At 39.6% G+C, this 17,164-nt stretch overlaps 2 protein-coding genes across 5 annotated transcripts; one reads left to right on the forward strand and one right to left on the reverse strand.

Moving 5' to 3' along the window:
• Positions 1 to 2,208: 2,208 nt before the first annotated feature.
• Unr (cold shock domain-containing Unr) lies at positions 2,209 to 12,719 on the reverse strand. 4 transcript variants are annotated; one of them, XR_011444820.1, is made up of 11 exons: positions 12,602 to 12,719; positions 8,338 to 12,117; positions 7,269 to 7,798; positions 6,797 to 7,191; positions 5,937 to 6,663; positions 5,725 to 5,878; positions 5,503 to 5,672; positions 4,491 to 5,444; positions 3,891 to 4,068; positions 3,728 to 3,824; positions 2,209 to 3,660 (listed from the first exon to the last, which is right to left on the reverse strand). XR_011444820.1 is itself a non-coding variant. In XM_070285137.1 (11 exons), exons 3-11 carry the CDS (start codon positions 8,372 to 8,374, stop codon positions 3,808 to 3,810), a joined length of 3,162 nt encoding a protein of 1,053 aa, XP_070141238.1. In that variant the 5' UTR covers positions 8,375 to 9,683; positions 9,749 to 12,117; positions 12,602 to 12,719; the 3' UTR covers positions 2,209 to 3,807. The 4 variants fall into 4 exon arrangements, 3 of the variants coding, with proteins under 3 accessions (XP_070141238.1, XP_070141237.1, XP_017028150.1); XM_070285137.1 differs by having other exon boundaries at positions 2,209 to 3,824; positions 8,338 to 9,683; positions 9,749 to 12,117; XM_070285136.1 differs by having other exon boundaries at positions 2,209 to 3,824.
• A 668-nt stretch (positions 12,720 to 13,387) lies between these two features.
• On the forward strand, positions 13,388 to 16,950 carry Afg3l2 (AFG3 like matrix AAA peptidase subunit 2). The gene is made up of 4 exons (XM_017172662.3): positions 13,388 to 13,723; positions 14,026 to 14,531; positions 14,624 to 15,019; positions 15,088 to 16,950. The coding sequence occupies exons 1-4, from the start codon at positions 13,640 to 13,642 to the stop codon at positions 16,577 to 16,579; spliced, it is 2,478 nt and encodes an 825-aa protein (XP_017028151.1). The 5' UTR covers positions 13,388 to 13,639; the 3' UTR covers positions 16,580 to 16,950.
• The last annotated feature ends 214 nt before the right edge of the window (positions 16,951 to 17,164 follow it).

Here is a 17,164-nt window from a genome sequence, read left to right on the forward strand (position 1 = left end):
TCCCACGCAAAAACCACACAACAAACAAACAAATACAAACAATTTTTTGCCATAACTCGTATATATATCTACTAAACCTAAGTGGTATACAAATATATATAAATATATACCTAGGCGATATATATTAAAGATAAACGTGCGAATCGAATCGAAATCAATGCAATATATATTCACTAACGAGAAATCAATGCAAGCGTTTAAATCGTAAGTAATTTGACCTAACCTCAACCACACATACGAGTATAGGCAGTACATATATTAACGAAAAACGAAAGGATTTTGGATTTTAAGAGAGCAGCATACAGCATAAGAACAAACGGAAAGCAAAACCAATTGTAACTCCCAGTATACATATATAACGAGGGGGATAAAGTCAATAAACTGTCAAGTTTTAGGAAGCGTACGAGAGTCTAAGGCGAGAGGCGGTGAACAAATGATGATACCATACCATAGTCATGTCATGTAACCAAACCAATCTAAGCAGATATAAATTATTCTTATAAATAAAAAATGGAAAATTAAACCAAACTGTAAGTGTTGTACGACTTTAATGGCATACGGGGAGACAGAGGGATCGCAAATAAAAGTTATGATAAAGGATCAAAAAATTTACTTTTATTTTGAAAATTTATCAGCATTTATTTTACTCCTAACTCTTATTTGCGATTCATTAGGAAAAGTGAAAATTTTTTTTACATTTTCTGTGAGGATTTATAAAGGTTTTAATAATTGTTTGCTTGTAGATCCATAGCTCCTTTGATTAGAGAGATCCTTAAGCAGCCCTTTGAGAAATACGGCTCCTCTAGGAGTAAAAAAAAAACAAAACCTACATTAATATTTCACAGGAATGTCAATTTATAAATCCATATATCAAAGTTTTTCAATTAGTGCAATAAATATAAGGTAACCCTTGTCCCATATGGATGATAATATTAAAATAAAATGAAAAAAAAAAGTGTCACTAAATGCGCACTTGGGAATTTTATATGCACTATTTAATACAAAAATTCTCACATGATAAAAAACACACCAAAAATCATTTAATTTACTAAAAAAAAACTTGATTTCGAATCAAAGGTAAATAAATTAAATAACCCTTTCTGGAACTGTCCCATCATATGGTTACTTTTCGAGGTTTCATATTTTAAACTACAATATTTTCCATAATATCGTATGATATGGGATCTTCCTTTTCGATATATCGACGCATTTCCGCGAAAGTATCGCATGTCGCTTTTTTTCGAAATTGAGATTTTAATGCAAAATTGTTAGGCACCTTATGTCTCACTACCCTGTGAAATATTATAACTGAAAGACCTATAGTTCCGATAAAAATTAAGTTTCAATTTTGTCTTTTCTATAGTGCTTCCTAAGAGATTAAATCACAAAAAAGCTTCTCCTGTAAAATTGGATTTTTCAACATACGATACATTCGCGGAAATGCGTCGATATGTACATCCTCCGATCAGTTCGGCTTATGAATTATAAGTTATGATAGCAAGCTTCTATCTTGAAATTCAATGCTCGACCAAATTATTATTATAGAAATAAAATACAAAGCTATTTTTCCAAGGAAGGGATCTAGGTTTTGGGAGAAGCTGTCAATGGATATAATGGATATTTTCTTATAGACTCCCAAGTTCCTTTTAGGTTAAAACTTGAGATTTCCTTCGTTGCCAAATTTTTGACATTTCTCTACTTTAAATTCCAATAAACATAAAATGTAAAAATTTAAAACAACCATTTTTTTTTAGTTTATTGAAATATGTATTTATTATTTATTCTGTTCTTGTTGTATTATTTGACTTATATAGTTTGCGATTTTTTTTTTCGTATTCAAGCACATATGTATGTATGTATTTTTCTTGTATTTTTTTAAATATATTTTTTGTTGTTTTTGTTACATTTTTGTGGAGTTTTTCGATTTTTTTGTTTGTAGTTTTGTTTGAAATGTTTTTTATGTTGTGTTTTTGTTGGTTTTTCGTAATAAGGATTTAGTTACTGTGCTGTTCTCATTTCATTGCATTGCATTGAAGAGAGACGAAACGCCCAGCCGCCGTTCTGCGAATGGTTTTTGGGCTGCGGCTGCTGCGATGGCGTTTGGCATTTCTCTAACGACGACTGCGTGTGTCAACCTCGGTTACCCCCAACCCGCCCCTGCATATATCTAGATTTATTTAGATGTATAATCGTTATACAATATTAAAGTTACTATTTTCTCTTGCTCTTTGTTCTGTTTTTTTTTTTTATGTTTTTGTCTGTGTGTTGCTTAGTGTAGGTTCTTCTTGTTGATGTTTCTGCTGTTGTAGTTGTTGTATATAACATGGCTATAATAGGACGTACTGATCCCAAAGTTGTTGTTAGCTTGTTAAATTTTTTTTTTAAGGTTTTTTTTTTCTTTTTTTGTTACATTAGTTTTTGTTTTCTTAGTAATTGAAATTCATAATTTTCACAATATTTGCTCTTTGTTACCGACACACGACACGCTCATAAGGTTTGGTTTTTGTTTTTATATATTAGTTGGTTTTTTTTGTATTTTTTTTTTTTTTTTAATATTTTTGTCTCGTATATATAGATTTTTTAAAAATTATTTTTATAATCTTCATTAAATGGTTTCAACAGATTTGGCGCAGCAAATTTAATTTGCTCTTCATCGTCACACAAAACGTTTTCGTAATTTTTCAATCTCTCCTCGATCCGGGTTTCTTGTGGTGAGTTTTAAATAAATATTTTACGATGTATAGCTTGTATGTTTCATATATATAATATGTTACGTAATAAGTTAATGCAACCATCTGAATGCAACAAAAGAAGTGTTTTTTTTTGGCGAAACAACGTCGTGTGGTTTTTGGTTTGCAAGCAATGTTTCAAAAAAATTAAACAAAATAATAACATTAATATTATGTATGTTACGTTAATGAATATGTAAAATATATATATATATATGTATGTACGTGTGAAGATATATATATATATGCATGTATACAAATTAGACTTTTTGTTTTGCCATATAAATACTTTCCATGTTCTTCGTCCGCTCCACTGATTGGTTTCTGGGTTGCTGCTGCTGCTGTTTGTGGTTCTACTTAATTCTTGGCTGCCGCAGTACAATAATTATTCAATAAATATATATGTATAAATCTTTAACAGTTAGATTGAAAGCAGTGAAAGAACAGTTTTCGAGAAGTACAAAAGAATACACGAGCACGAGTCTAGAGCAAGTTACAGAGTAGAGAAGCAGGAACTGCATATCCCAGCTAATAGATAGACGTATGTAAAGAGTTGCTGTTGTTTTTATACAATTTCTAACAAGGATTCTTCGTTGCCATTCTAGAATAATTACCTCACTTCACATAGATTATATCATGTTTGCTTGCCTTCTCTCCTGTTTTCCCCCTCGTTCTCATATTAACTAAAGCAAAACTTGTAAAAAATAGTATACGTATACAAACGTTTTGGTTTCATCCATCTCTCAGACACTTGAATTTCAATTTCCATTCGCATTGAAAGCGTTACAATGCTTGGAGGGGCTAGAGTTAGTTGGTAGTATTACAAATAAGTTTCCGATTCATCAGACACGAAGAGTAGTAGTTCGTAAATATTAAATGTACGCCTTCCTATTATCAATTACGATCGTTTCCAATAGTGTGTTGCATGCTTCTAGGGGTTTATATTCGTTATAAAGTGGCTTGGTTTGCTGTGTTAGTTGGTTGATTGGCTTGCGTACAAGAATATATATATATATTTATAGCTGTTGCTGTAGGTAATTGTCTTTGATGTGCCTCTAATATCCAACATTTCAGCAATCTACTCCACCAAGGTGCCTGCCAAATCAACAAATTTGGTATTGAGTAAAACGTTTCGATTGAAACAAAGGGGTTTTCGCTTACCTGGAATGCGTGGGTGTCGTGCTAGCACGGAGAAGCCCTTGCCCTGCGGTCCCTTGGGCGCACGGATGAGTATTAAGCGCGGCACAGTGTCATCGCCATTGAGCTTGAGTCGCGAGATCAGACGATCCGGACGATCGTTTATTTTTAGAACATTACAAGCCGAAGATTTTCCATTACGCTGAAGGAAAATAGCATTATATTGTAAGTAGGGGATTATGGAAAATATCAATGTATCGATGATAAATCGATATTTAATGCAAAATCGATATTCTGTTTGACTATGCCAGAAAAGAGCATGAACAGAGTTGAAATTAAAAATTCCAGAAAAAAAAATATCACTGTAGAGTTGTAGTTGAGCTGGAAATAAAATCTATTCTATAATCGATATGCTATACATCGATATACATTTTCGAGATCGATTTAATCGAAAAAAGATCTATACGTAAGTAAGCTCATGAAAAAATTAAGTACCAAGTTCAACTTTTTGATTTATTTTTAATTAAATTTGTGCTCTTTTAGGAATCCCGAATTTTGATATACAGAATATCGATATTCCTCGATATTTATATAAAAAACCATCAAAAACTCTGATCAACTTACCTGATTAGTAACCACAGAGAACTCCACAGTGTCGCCGGGATGTAAGGCAACGGTGTTGCCCTGCACCTCAGACATGTGAAAGAATAACTTCTTGCCGTCCTCCACCTCAAAGTTGAGGAATCCAAACTGGCCCTTAATCGAATCCACGGTGGCGCGCTTCTTCTGCCGCACTGCATTCACGCCGGCCGCCCGTCCGCTCTCGTCGATGCGGAAACTAACCAGATCGCCCTTCTGGAGGAGATCCCGCTTATTCACCAGACTAGTGATCCCAAACTCGTGCTGCGAGATGACAGTAGTGCGCTGCTCGTCGAGTATTTCGATGAGACCGGCATACTCCTGCTGGTCGGGATTAATGCAGCGCAGCGGACGCGCCACCACGCCATTGTGAACGGTTTCCAGCACCGCTGGCTGCGGTATAGAGTTCTTGGGCAGCATACGGACATTCTCTGCGGGCAGACAGTTGCCCGAAACAGATGTATTCCCGTTGCGGGCTAGAGTGTACTCCACCTCCTGGCCCAGCTCCAGCCAATTGGGATTGCCCAGATAATTGCTAAAGTGAAAGAAGACCTCCTCGTCGTGGGACAGGGTTTCAATGAATCCAAAGTTCTCCTTCATGACGGCTATAAAGCCACGGTAGACCTGACCGGCATCGGATCCGGTATGGTTGTTGTTCTCCAGCTTAAAATCGTCCAAATGGGATGGATTGTTGCTGCCCACGCTGCTGCTGGTGCTGCCGCCGGGGCTGCCGTGCATCACATAGCCATTTTGCAGCGAGGCGTTAGAGCTGCTGCCGCTTATTCCATTCGACAGTTGCTCGTTCTGGTTGATGTTACCACTGGCATTCGGTTGATTCAACAGCAGCTGTTGTTGCTGCTGTTGTTGTTGCTGCTGCTGTTGTTGCTGCAGCGAAATTTGCTGCACATTGACGGCTATACACTCCTTGTTACGTTTGACCTGGCGAAAATTAATGAAACGTTAAGAAAGGTCGTCTACATTTTAAATTCAAACTTACTATGTAAATATCGAAGCGTACACGCTCCCCAATCCTTGGTGGTTTTTCACAGTCTTTAAGAAAATACATTATAGTCTTTTTAGCATCGGCATGCTCGTAGGTAATCACACCGCCTTCGACGCGATCTTGAGATTTGATAGGGCTCTTGGGCGCCTCGCGTGTCACGCAGCCTGCAAAGGGAATCAATTAAGCTCCAGACTGAGGTTCAAAGAGATTACTTACCCTCAATGTTGCTGGCCATTAGAGTTTCGAATTGCACAGAGTTGGGCGGCAAGTGCTTAATGCGTATGGCCTGCAAACGCGAGTTGTTATAGGCCAATCCAGGCTCCTGGATGACAGTGAATTCAACCTCATCATTGACATCGATTTCACGGCTCTGAAATTACATTTAATTTGATTAATCAAATATTTGTAGACAAAATCATGACTCCTACCGTATCGAGAACTTCAGTAAAATGGAAAAAGAGTCGCGGCTGACGCTCCACGCACCGCAGGAAGCCGAATCCTTCCTTAAGCGAGGCAATGGTGCCCTGTTCTCGCTTCTCGCCCGACACCTTGAAGGTCTCGTCCAGCAGGGCAATTGAGGTAGCCCGCTGCAGCTGATCGCGACGATCGGTGGCCAGCAGAAACTGCACCCAGTCGCCGTGACGCAGGGTAAAGTCACCCTTTTGATCCTTGTCCCCGAACGGTACCTCCACCTCCGAGTAATCCAATGCCCTGTATCGGATGCGACCCGGCAACGGATCATTGTTCTGACGCACAGGATTGTTGCGATCCAATGACTTGAGCACCTGGCCCTTGTACACAGTGCTGTCCACGTCCTCAAAAATCACCGATCCCGGTGCCAGACGCGTGATGTTGCACGCAAATTCACGGCCCTGCGGCGGTACCGAGGGCGATTGCATTTTCGATTGGAGAAGATGCGGATTGGCCGGATCACCGCTGCCACTTACGCTCCGGGTCTGTATGGTAAACTCGACATCGTCACCGGGACGCAGTTCCACATTGCCCTCGGCCTCTGAGAAATGGAAAAAGATCTCTTTCACCACATCGGCGCGTTCAATAAAGCCAAACGATTCCTTCATGGAGCAGACAACACCACGATACTTGACCGGCTGGGCTGGGTTCTCCAGGCGAATATGGCAGGCGCCCAGGTTACCTCTGTAATGGGTAGAATAATTAAGAAATTAGGAAAAAAGTAATAGCTTAAATCGTTTTTGAATCACATTATATTATTTGTTATTTATATATATTCTTATATATTGCTTAAAAATAAATTAGGATAAGGTCTTACCTTTGGTTCGTTGCGATTTGAAAGCTGACCTTGTCGCCAGCCCGCAAGTTTACATTGCCCTCGACATCGTCTTTGGTATAGGGTAGAAAGAAGCATTCGCCTCGATTTTCGTAGCTGATCCGACCGGTGGTCTCGCTGGAGCTGAGCACATTGTTGGCGCTATCCGTGCGCAGCTCGGTGGTCACAGTGCCGGTGACCCGCTCCTCGGATAGTACAACCTCTGGGGCTATCTTGGACACTTGACTAGCTATCGGCTTGCCTGTGCGGCGATCGTATGTCATCTCGAATTCTACGGGATCTCCGATCTTCAGATGATCAATATTGCCGCTGAATTGTGAGAAGTGAAAGAAGAGACGCGCCTGTCGCTCGCAGCACTGAATGAACCCGTAGGAGTGCTGCAAAAAAAGTAGAAATAAAATAGAAATCGCGGTCAAGTGAAAGTTCCCTTCTTTTTCAAATTGCTCAAACGCACCAGCAACTTCTCAATAATGCCAGTTTCCCGGGTGGCCTGGCTGGGATCCGTGGCAGCGGCGGCCGAAGAGTTGCTTGACTGGGAGCCAAAGATAGAGGAGGAGCTCCCAGCTCCGTTGGTCAAAACGCTATTGGATTGGAAAACGCCAATCTGAGGCGGATTCTGGATCACATCGTTCACCTCGTTGGCATCGAACATCCCGATGGTAGGATGCTGTTGTTGTTGCTGCTGCTGCTGCTGATGTTGCTGCTGCTGGTGTTGCTGCTGTTGGTGTTGCTGCTGCTGCTGCATGTGCTGATGCTGCTGATGTTGTTGCTGCTGCTGCTGCTGATGCTGTTGTTGATGATGATGCATATTCTGCTGCTGCTGTTGTTGTTGCTGCTGCTGCTGCTGGCCCTGTGGCTGCAATCCCAATGTGGTGGAGTCAAGCGTAAAGGTTCCGATTGTCGGAAAAGTAGTGGGGATTCCCAGGTTGCGAATGGCATTCATGTTGAAATAACCACCATCGCATGGCAAGTTGTCGTAGATCTCTGTATTGTTATTTTAGCAAGGGAAGAGAAACATAATTATTGCGGATGTAAAAGTGTTATACATTAAAGTATAATACATATATCATAATGGAAAAGAAAATAGAACTTTAATTGATACTGAAATGAAACATGAAATCAAACAAACTCATTCTTTAAGAAAGAACAAAATTACCCCTAATAATGCAAAGAATATTAAAACTCTTTAAACATTGTTTGTATTCTATATCGTGTTAAATTGGTGGTTAAAAGTAATATTAAATTTACAGAATATTGTGATACAAGAACAACATAAAATTTAGATTTAGGTATTTGAAAAAATGAACTGACATAAAAATGACTTAAAAGATACCTGGTGCTAAGATCAGAGTTAATGGTAAGGACTTTAATTTTTGTGGAGTTACATTTTAAAGCTTTTTAAAATATTATATAAGATATTAGATACACATGTAATGGAGTTCTCGAAACCGTAAATTTATGTAGCTATTTCTTACAGCTTAAAAGATAAATAAATAAAAGTAGAAGATTCCACGACTACTCACCTTCGCCTGTGCGGTAAACCTTCGATTGCGTATTCATATTGAATTGATTGATCAGATTTATTAGGAAACAAAGAGAAATGCTGATAAGGACTAGCAAATTGGAGACTGGTTTTCTTAGCGATTGTTGCTATTGTTTATGCTTTATTGTATTGTATTGGTTAAACACGATAAATGGAGGCGAACGACGAGAACGATGATATTGGAACGAGGGTTAAAGTTTGAAGTTTGACCGAAAAAAGAGATTGTTGATCTCTATTCACTCACTTTAAAGGTATTCTTTTTATTTACTTGCTTCTTTTTTTTGTAATTTTTTGTGTATTTTTTATATCAAAGAGAAAAAACTAAGCAATAAATACGTATTTTGTTGTTTAATGTTTTCTTCCGTTTTTTTTGTTTGTTTTGTTTTTTTGTGTATATATATTTTGGCTAAACACTGGCACAAGAGGCACTGAAATTCCTTGTCTTCGAAGTTAATAAAAATGTTTGTCTTTTGTCGAGGACATGTGAGTCCCACACAAAAAAATTGTTGCTTTCCTCAGCTATCCTCCCTTCTGTTGGTTGGTTGGTTGTGTTCCTTGTTGTTTGTTGTGTGTTTTGTAAAAAATGCCGACAAATATTGTAACGTTGTTGGTTGGTTTGTTTTGGTAGTTTGAAGTTCCTTCCTGGGTCTGTTTTGTAGGTTTTTAATTTCTTATATTTTTGTGTATTCAAAATATTGTTGTTTTACGATGAAAATGCATACCAGCTGCTGCCGTTGGTGATGGTTTTTTATTTATTTGCAATTTGAGTTTTGAAATATTATTGAATTATTGCATTTTGCTTGTTGAAACTTGGTTTTTTTTTCGTTTTTCTTGTAATATATTTTACGTTAGTTTTACTAGAAAAATACACTGGGAATACTTTTACTTTTGGGTTAGATTAGCTTTCGTTTGATATTTGAATATTTTGTGTGTTTTTGCTTTTTGGGAAGTGATTATATTGGTTGTTTTTGTTTGTTTTGTTTTCTATATAGTATACATATATATAATATATATTTTGTAGGCAATCGTTGTGGTTTTTAGGAAGTAGTAGTGATTTATTTATAATTTACTTTCGAATACCCTTAGTACAACGACGATTTTTACGGGGGACGATGACGAGGTTTGATTCTCCTGGCTTTCTCCTGCTTCTGTTCGCTCCTCTGGCTCCTCTTTCGCTTCCTGTTCGTCTCGGGACTAGCCTTTCCTCGGTTTCCTTTCCTATTTAGTTTCGCTGTACGTTGCTATTACTTTTCGGTTGCACGATTTGTATATATTTTGTTTGTTGTTTTCGGTTGCTGTTATTATTGCTGTTTCATTTACTATTCACTAAGCAAAAAAGTATGAGTTTTACGGCTTTTTCATTTATATATAATAGATATAGTAGGATTTACCCGTTATGCTGAGTGTATCCTCCTCTCATTTACTATGTTGAACTTTAATGCTACGATTTATTTTTGTTTTTAGTTAAATATATATATTTTTGAATGCGTTTTGAAGTCTTTTTTTATAACCTAGGGTTTTATTTTGCTTTGTGTTGGTTGGTTGGTTGTTGTTTGTTTGTTATTTTGTTTTTATTCACTTATTCCATGATTTTGTTTTCGGTTTTCGCTTACTAGATTTAAGCTTAGTTTAATAGTTTATATAATATAATATATAATATACTATAGTATATATGTATCGAAGTCCTTTAAGATATCACGAATTTGTTTCAATGTTTTTTTTTTATCTTTTCATTTGCATTTGCTCTTAAGTGTAAAGTTGTTTTGTTGTTGGTTTTTAAGATGTTTTTAGCATTCCTCTTCTCGTTCTCCTGCTTTCGTTTCTATTGTTTAAAAATTACCGCTTATCCGTTCATTCCATTTAGAGATTTTGTTTTTTTTTTTGTTGGTTTTCTTTGCGTTTTTTTTCTCCTTTTTTATTTAAATTTATAAATTTACAGTAATTATCACAGAGTTGTTAAATCTTTCTTTGAATTTGTTTTGTTTTTGTTTTCTTTTGTCTCTTTACTTCCCTTTTTTGTTGCAGTGTTGCTTTTGCTGTTTTAAGACTTTTAACATTTCTCACTAGGTACACTTATAAAAAAAATGAATTGAAAACTACTAAAAAACAATGTTTATGTTGTAAAAATAAAAACTGTTCTTTGGCCGCAAGGCCGCAGTTTTCTTTCTAAATATATTTATTTGCTTATTTTTTCCTATTGCTGGGCTTTATTTCTTTTACTTATGTACAGTACAAAAAGTTGTTCTTTTTATTTTGTATTATTTGTTATTGGCTAAGTTAAGTTGCTGGTGTTGTTTCCGTTTTTCGCTTTTGTGTTTCCGTTTGTTCTTGTTGTAGGTCTGTGTAAAACGTGACTTAAAACTTATAGAATTCTTGTAGATTTTTGGTTTTAAATGTTTTCTTTATTGTTACCGTTAATATTTTAGTATATATTTTTAATTTTTTTGTTTTTTTATATTCACACGGTTTTTTTTGCGGCACAATTGTTGCTTAATCGGTTTTATTCTGCTCCGTTCTCCTCACTCCTCTCACTTCCCCTTTTCTGGGTCCGTTTTTCAGAGTTTTTGTTTTGTTTTTCGACTTAGAGGCTAGATCAGTGTTTTTGTTTAAATAATTTAGATTGATGTTGCGTTTTTAAATTAAATTGTTTTTTAATATGTTTAAATTATTTGTTTGTTGATTTACTCCCGGTTATTTTGTACTTTAAAACATTAATTCAGTTGCTTGTTGTTGGTTGGTTATTTGTTTTGTTTTGTTTTGCTTGTTGTTGTTGCTGCTTTTGTAGCTTCTCTTTATTGGGTTTTAGTTTTGTTGTTGTCTTAATTTTTAAATAATTAGCAAATTTAATTCACTTTGACTTATCAAAAAAATTCGTAATTAAATTAAAGCTTTCAGGAAAAATAATGAGGAATTTTGGGATTGATTTTTGTTTTTTGAAAGTTTGTTTTACCGTTTTATATTCGAGATTTTTCGAACGCCGCAGCGCCGTTTTATTTCCCGTTGCTTTGTTTCTTTTCTCTCAGTGCTTGCTGTTGTTTTCTTGATGGTTTTGTTTTTGTTTTGACATCAACTCCGCTTTACTTGCTCCTTCTCCTTGTAGTTGTTTCGCGTTTTTATCTTTATTTGTTGGTGCTTTGAGTATTGACGAGTTTTAATTTCACAGCGTTTCAATTTGTTTGGTTTGTTTTGTTGTTGTTGTTGGTTTTGTTGTTTTATTTGAAAGTCTTCGTTTCAAGCTTGGCTTGTTTTATTTTTTTTGCGCAGTCGCTTTATCTCCCTCTCTCCGGCTAGTTCGCTCCCTCTCTCTACGCCTTTCTGTCTCGCTCACACCCACGGGGGTCCACTTCGAAAGCGGCGGCGTAAAAATTCTCGTTTTTGCTTTTTGTTTTTTTCTTTCTTGTTTCGTATTATTTATTTTTTTGTGTGTTTTCTTTGCAAAGCAAACAACAGAAAACGAAGAAGAGTCCGAAAAAAACGTAGAAAAAGTTGATGGCAGAGAATCTTTCGCGTTTTCCTTTCGCCTTTCTTTTGAGCTATGTTGTTGTTTTGTTGGATTTCTTTATCTAGATTCTCTTTGCTGTAACTTTCAATTATTTGCGATTTATTTATTTTGTATGTATTATTTTTTGATTCGTTTTCGATGGTGTTTTATTTATTTATTTTTATTTCATTTTTTTTTTGTTTTGTATTTTTATGTTATTATTATTTTTATTCAGATTATGATGAAAGTGATGTCAAAACGGAGTTTTAGTTACAAAAGCTGCGGAAAAAAGAGAAAGGTATAAACGATTAGGCGAAAATTTTCAATTTTTTTCCTGTTTCCTATTTATTTTATTTTCTGTTCGGCTTTTTTCGAATGGTGAAATCTACTGTTTTTTCTTTTTGCTGCAGTTTTATTGATTTTTCAGTGTTGCAAATGGAGAGACTTTTGCCTGCCGGAAAAAATTGCACGCACACAGACACCCTCCGGCCACTAAGCACGCACACAAGCACACGCACGCAATTGCAATTGTAAATTATTTTTACACATTTTTGTTGTGGTTTTGCGTAAATTTAGCAGCCGACTGTACGCACACACACACACACACATACATTCACCCAAGTGCCAAGTTGGTAAAAAAAGTTTTTCACCCAACTTTTTTTTCGGGCTGCAAATTTTTGTACCCCTCAAGCACACACTAACACACGCAAGTACAGGCAGGGCAGCAGGCAAACAGGAAAAACGTTTTTATGCCGCTAAAAACCTTGTTTCTCGGACACTTTTTATGTTCAATCATCACAGCACTGTTTGCGGCACATTTTCAGCATATTTTCGTTCCGAATTCGAGTTAAATAATTGTCCTATTCGAAGCCAAAAGATTTTTTTCAACCAAATTTTTTTACCACACGACAACAACGCAACGAGTAGAGCAGTGTGACCTGGTACTTGAAACTCGTAAGTTCGCTGAACATCAGACGGATTTTAGCCTCCATAGCAACTGGTCACACTTAAAGTACCAAGACTTTTTTAAACTATGTAAGTAACAAAACATAAAATTATTTAATAATTATATTAATATTAATATATTATTTTTAATGAAATTACATTTTTTAAATAAGTGTTGACTTTACGACATGAGTCCATCTCTAGCAACGAGAAGGCCGGCTGCTAAATTCCAGTGCTGGAAAGTGCACGATTCGGCTGTTGGCGCTGCCACCTATCGTATTTATGATACAAAAATTTTATGAATCATAAATATTTAATGAGTTTAGCAGTCAGTCATAGTCTTAAGTCCTCCAAAGGAAAAACAATAAATTGAAATTAATTTTTAAAAAATTGAATTAAATATAATATCTAACATTAATTTATCTTTAGTTAACTGATTTTCTACAGCTCTGTCCATGGCGAAAATTATTAAAAAATTTTTATCTGTGAAGTATTTATTTTGGAAAAGAAAAGAGTTTTTCTAAAAGGTTTTCATATTTTTTTATTCAAATTAATTACAATCGATAGTGATTCTAATTATATCGATAGTGTCATCGTTTTTTTGGCAGCTCTATTTCACAATCCCGCACCGCGTAATAATAATAAAGTTTTCACACATTTTTTCGACCGATATATTTGGAAAAATTCCAAAACGAGACACGGTGTGCGAGGCGGCGACTTTGACTCCCAGTTTGAGATAGCCTTATTCCCGGCCAAAATTGTATCAACGTGAGAGGTGTGGTGCAGGTGGAGCAGCTGTTCCGATCTGATCGTTGGGTAATAACCTAGCGAAAAGCAGCGAAAATCCGGCGGAGTCATGGCATTCCGGCTGTTTGGCACGGCCAAGATGCTGGCCGGCGTAATGCGGCGCGGCTACACAACAGGACCTCTCACAGAAAAGGTGGGTTTTTTGTGGTCAAACGAGGAGGAGGCTGGAGTAATTGCCGGTTCCTTCATGCCGAGTTAAGGCGCCAGTTGCTCAACTGTCGGTCAAAGTTAGGGTTCAGACAAGCTACACACAGAATTGGAAATTTGTTTTTTGTTTTTCTTTCTCATTTTAATTCCATATTTTATTATAAATTTTCACTTCTTCCTAATTTCCCACCAAGTTTCTAACTGCCCTTTCAGTTGAGCGTTAACGTCTTAGGGCTTCTGAATGACTAAACATTAAAAAACTGGCGCTAAATATCCCTGCATTTTCAGGTGCAACGCTCAGCCTCAGCTCTGCCCACAGGAGCCACCGGGGCAGGGGTCTACATACTGCCCGCGGAGCTGAACCCTCTGCTCCGCTACATTGTCAAACAGATCCAGATGTTTTGCAAGAAGCCCCCCAAGGGATTCGAAAAGTATTTTGAGGCTGGCGGCAAGTCGCCCGCGGGTCAGCCCAAAGGATCCGCCGCCGGCGAAAAGAAGCCCTCAACGGGAGCCAGCAACAGCAAATCGGCCTCAGAGAAGCCGAGCGTCGCGAAGCCCTCCAGGTCAGCGACGGAGTCTAAATCGGACTGGAATTTTGGCATGTTTAGCAATAGCACAAAGGCAGCGAGATCTGGCAATACACCAGGCGGCAGGCCGCTGGGCGAAGGAGGTGGCGGCGGCGATAGGGAGCGCTGGATCCTGCTGGGCGCCATAGGAGCTGTGGTGCTGCTCGGTTCGTTTGCCTTCTTCGAGATGGGCTACAAGGAGATCTCCTGGAAGGAGTTCGTCAACAGGTGCGGTAACCAGCCACCCGTTCCAGTGGGAATTCTTCTGGAATGATCTTACTTTACAATGCTTTTATTTACTTTTTCCTTGTAATGAATAGCTACCTCTCCAAGGGCATTGTGGAGAAGCTGGAGGTTGTCAACAAGAAGTGGGTACGCGTGCGACTCCAGCAGAATAGCAACAGCGGCGGCGGTGTCCTTTGGTTCAACATCGGCAGCGTTGACAGCTTCGAACGTAATTTAGAGACTGCGCAGACGGAGCAGGGCACCGAGTCCATTAACTTTGTGCCCGTCATCTATAGGAACGAGGTAGAGGCCGCGAGCTTGACGGGTCTTCTGCCCACGCTGCTCATCATCGGCTTTCTTGTCTACATGATGCGTAAGTCGGCGGACATGATGGGCGGCGGGCGTGGACGGAAGGGCGGCGGCCTCTTTGGCGGCGTCATGCAGTCCACTGCTAAGCTGATTAATCCCACCGAAATCGGTGTGGGCTTCAAGTGAGTAGATGCTGATTTTCTTGATTAATATAAAATGTAAAATAATACCCGTATATTGCCCTTTTTAGGGACGTCGCCGGCTGCGAAGAGGCCAAAATCGAAATCATGGAGTTTGTTAACTTCCTGAAGAACCCTCAGCAGTATATCGATCTGGGTGCCAAGATACCCAAGGGAGCCATGCTTACGGGTCCACCTGGCACGGGCAAAACGCTGCTGGCCAAGGCCACTGCCGGCGAGGCGAATGTGCCCTTTATTACAGTGTCGGGATCCGAGTTCCTGGAAATGTTCGTGGGCGTGGGTCCCTCTCGTGTGCGCGACATGTTCGCCATGGCCCGCAAACACGCTCCCTGCATCCTCTTCATCGACGAGATCGATGCCGTGGGCAGGAAACGTGGTGGCAAAACATTCGGCGGCCATTCGGAGCAGGAGAACACACTGAATCAACTGCTGGTGGAGATGGACGGCTTTAATACCACAACGAATGTGGTGGTGCTGGCGGCCACCAATCGCGTGGATATTCTCGACAAGGCTCTGATGCGACCCGGTCGCTTCGATAGGCAGATATTCGTTCCGGCGCCCGATATCAAGGGCAGGGCGAGCATCTTCAAGGTGCATCTGGGTAACCTGAAGACGGAGCTGGACAAGAACGAGCTGAGCAGAAAGATGGCGGCCCTCACGCCTGGCTTCACAGGCGCCGATATTGCCAATGTGTGCAATGAAGCTGCTCTTATCGCGGCCCGTGACTCCAAGGACTCGATTGTCCTGAAGCACTTCGAACAGGCCATTGAGCGCGTTATTGCCGGAATGGAGAAGAAGACAAATGTCCTGGCACCGGAAGAGAAGCGAACGGTGGCCCATCACGAGGCTGGCCATGCAGTGGCCGGCTGGTTTCTGGAGCATGCCGATCCCCTGCTCAAAGTCTCGATCATCCCGCGCGGCAAGGGCCTGGGCTACGCCCAGTACCTGCCAAAGGATCACTATCTGCTGTCCAAAGACCAGCTGTTCGATCGCATGTGCATGACCCTCGGCGGCCGTGTGGCCGAGGAGCTGTTCTTCAATCGCATCACCACCGGTGCCCAGGATGATTTGAAGAAGATCACCGACATCGCGTACTCGCAGGTGGTGCGCTTCGGCATGAACGAGAAGGTGGGTTGGGTCAGCTTCGATGTCGGCCAGGCCGGCGATCCGGTGTTCAGCAAACCCTACTCCGAGGACACCGCCCAGATGATCGACGGCGAGGTGCGATCAATCATCAAGTGCGCTCACGAGGCCACCACTAGTCTGCTGACCAAGCATAAAGAAGACGTGCGACGCGTGGCGGAACGGTTGCTTCAGAATGAGGTCCTCAGCCGCGACGACATGATCGAGCTGCTCGGCCCGCGTCCCTTCAAGGAGAAGTCTACGTACGAAGAGTTCGTCGAGGGCACCGGCTCCTTTGAGGAGGACACCAGTCTGCCCGAGGGTCTGAAGAGCTGGAACAAGGAGAAGGAGCGCGCACAGCCCCTGGACGCCGGCAGTACGCCGCCCGCAACACCGCCCGTGACTGCCCAGAATAGTTAGGTACGGGCTTGCGGAGGAGTTTGGAGTAGTGTGGAGTGCTCGAGGGTGTCTCTGTTGTCATCCCCCCATACTTAGCGCCGATCGGAGCTGAGCTGCCCTACGCCTGTGTTCCTGAAATGTTCCCCGGATTTGCGATAGCTCCTGGAGCTCCAGTCTCCATGACGCATTCACCCCTGTTTTTTGCTTAATTTTAAGATTGCCCCAATGGATACCTCGTTCGAGTGTTGAGCAAAATTTCCCGTATGCCGTATTTTCCGAACGCAATAAAATGGTTTAAACCTCACCGTGTGGGAAAACGAAATTAAACGATGTTATTATGCTATTATGCGAAAATTATTTGGGAAATTTATTAAAGATTCGGAAAAACATGATAGGACTTTGTATTCTTTAATAAACTGTTTTCTTCTTTGTGTTCGTCGCTTTTCCATTACAAAAAAGCTAAAAATTAAACGTCCCCTTTCCAGAATAATCCAATTTAAAGTATACATATTATTTCTGAAACCTTTATTTATTAAGAGTTCAAGCAAAATTCAACCTTTCCGTATTCACTGAATTTGTATTACCAAAGGGAGGTAAATATCTTGT

The sequence above is a fragment of the Drosophila kikkawai genome, chromosome 3L (genome assembly GCF_030179895.1).
Source record: "Drosophila kikkawai strain 14028-0561.14 chromosome 3L, DkikHiC1v2, whole genome shotgun sequence".
Taxonomy (NCBI): domain Eukaryota; kingdom Metazoa; phylum Arthropoda; class Insecta; order Diptera; family Drosophilidae; genus Drosophila; species Drosophila kikkawai.

What these genes read in the sequence shown, in the direction of transcription:
- Unr (XM_070285137.1), bottom strand. Translation starts at nt 8,374, where the DNA reads ATGAATACGCAATCGAAGGTTTACCGCACAGGCGAAG. An exon ending in CAAATCGCAACGAACCAAAG is followed by an intron (nt 6,664 to 6,796) that starts GTAAGACCTTAT and finishes TACCCATTACAG; the next exon opens with AGGTAACCTGGGCGCCTGCC. An exon ending in TTACTGAAGTTCTCGATACG is followed by an intron (nt 5,879 to 5,936) that starts GTAGGAGTCATG and finishes ATGTAATTTCAG; the next exon opens with AGCCGTGAAATCGATGTCAA.
- Afg3l2 (XM_017172662.3), top strand. Translation starts at nt 13,640, where the DNA reads ATGGCATTCCGGCTGTTTGGCACGGCCAAGATGCTGGCCGGCGTAATG. An exon ending in CAGGACCTCTCACAGAAAAG is followed by an intron (nt 13,724 to 14,025) that starts GTGGGTTTTTTG and finishes CTGCATTTTCAG; the next exon opens with GTGCAACGCTCAGCCTCAGC. An exon ending in GAAATCGGTGTGGGCTTCAA is followed by an intron (nt 15,020 to 15,087) that starts GTGAGTAGATGC and finishes TGCCCTTTTTAG; the next exon opens with GGACGTCGCCGGCTGCGAAG.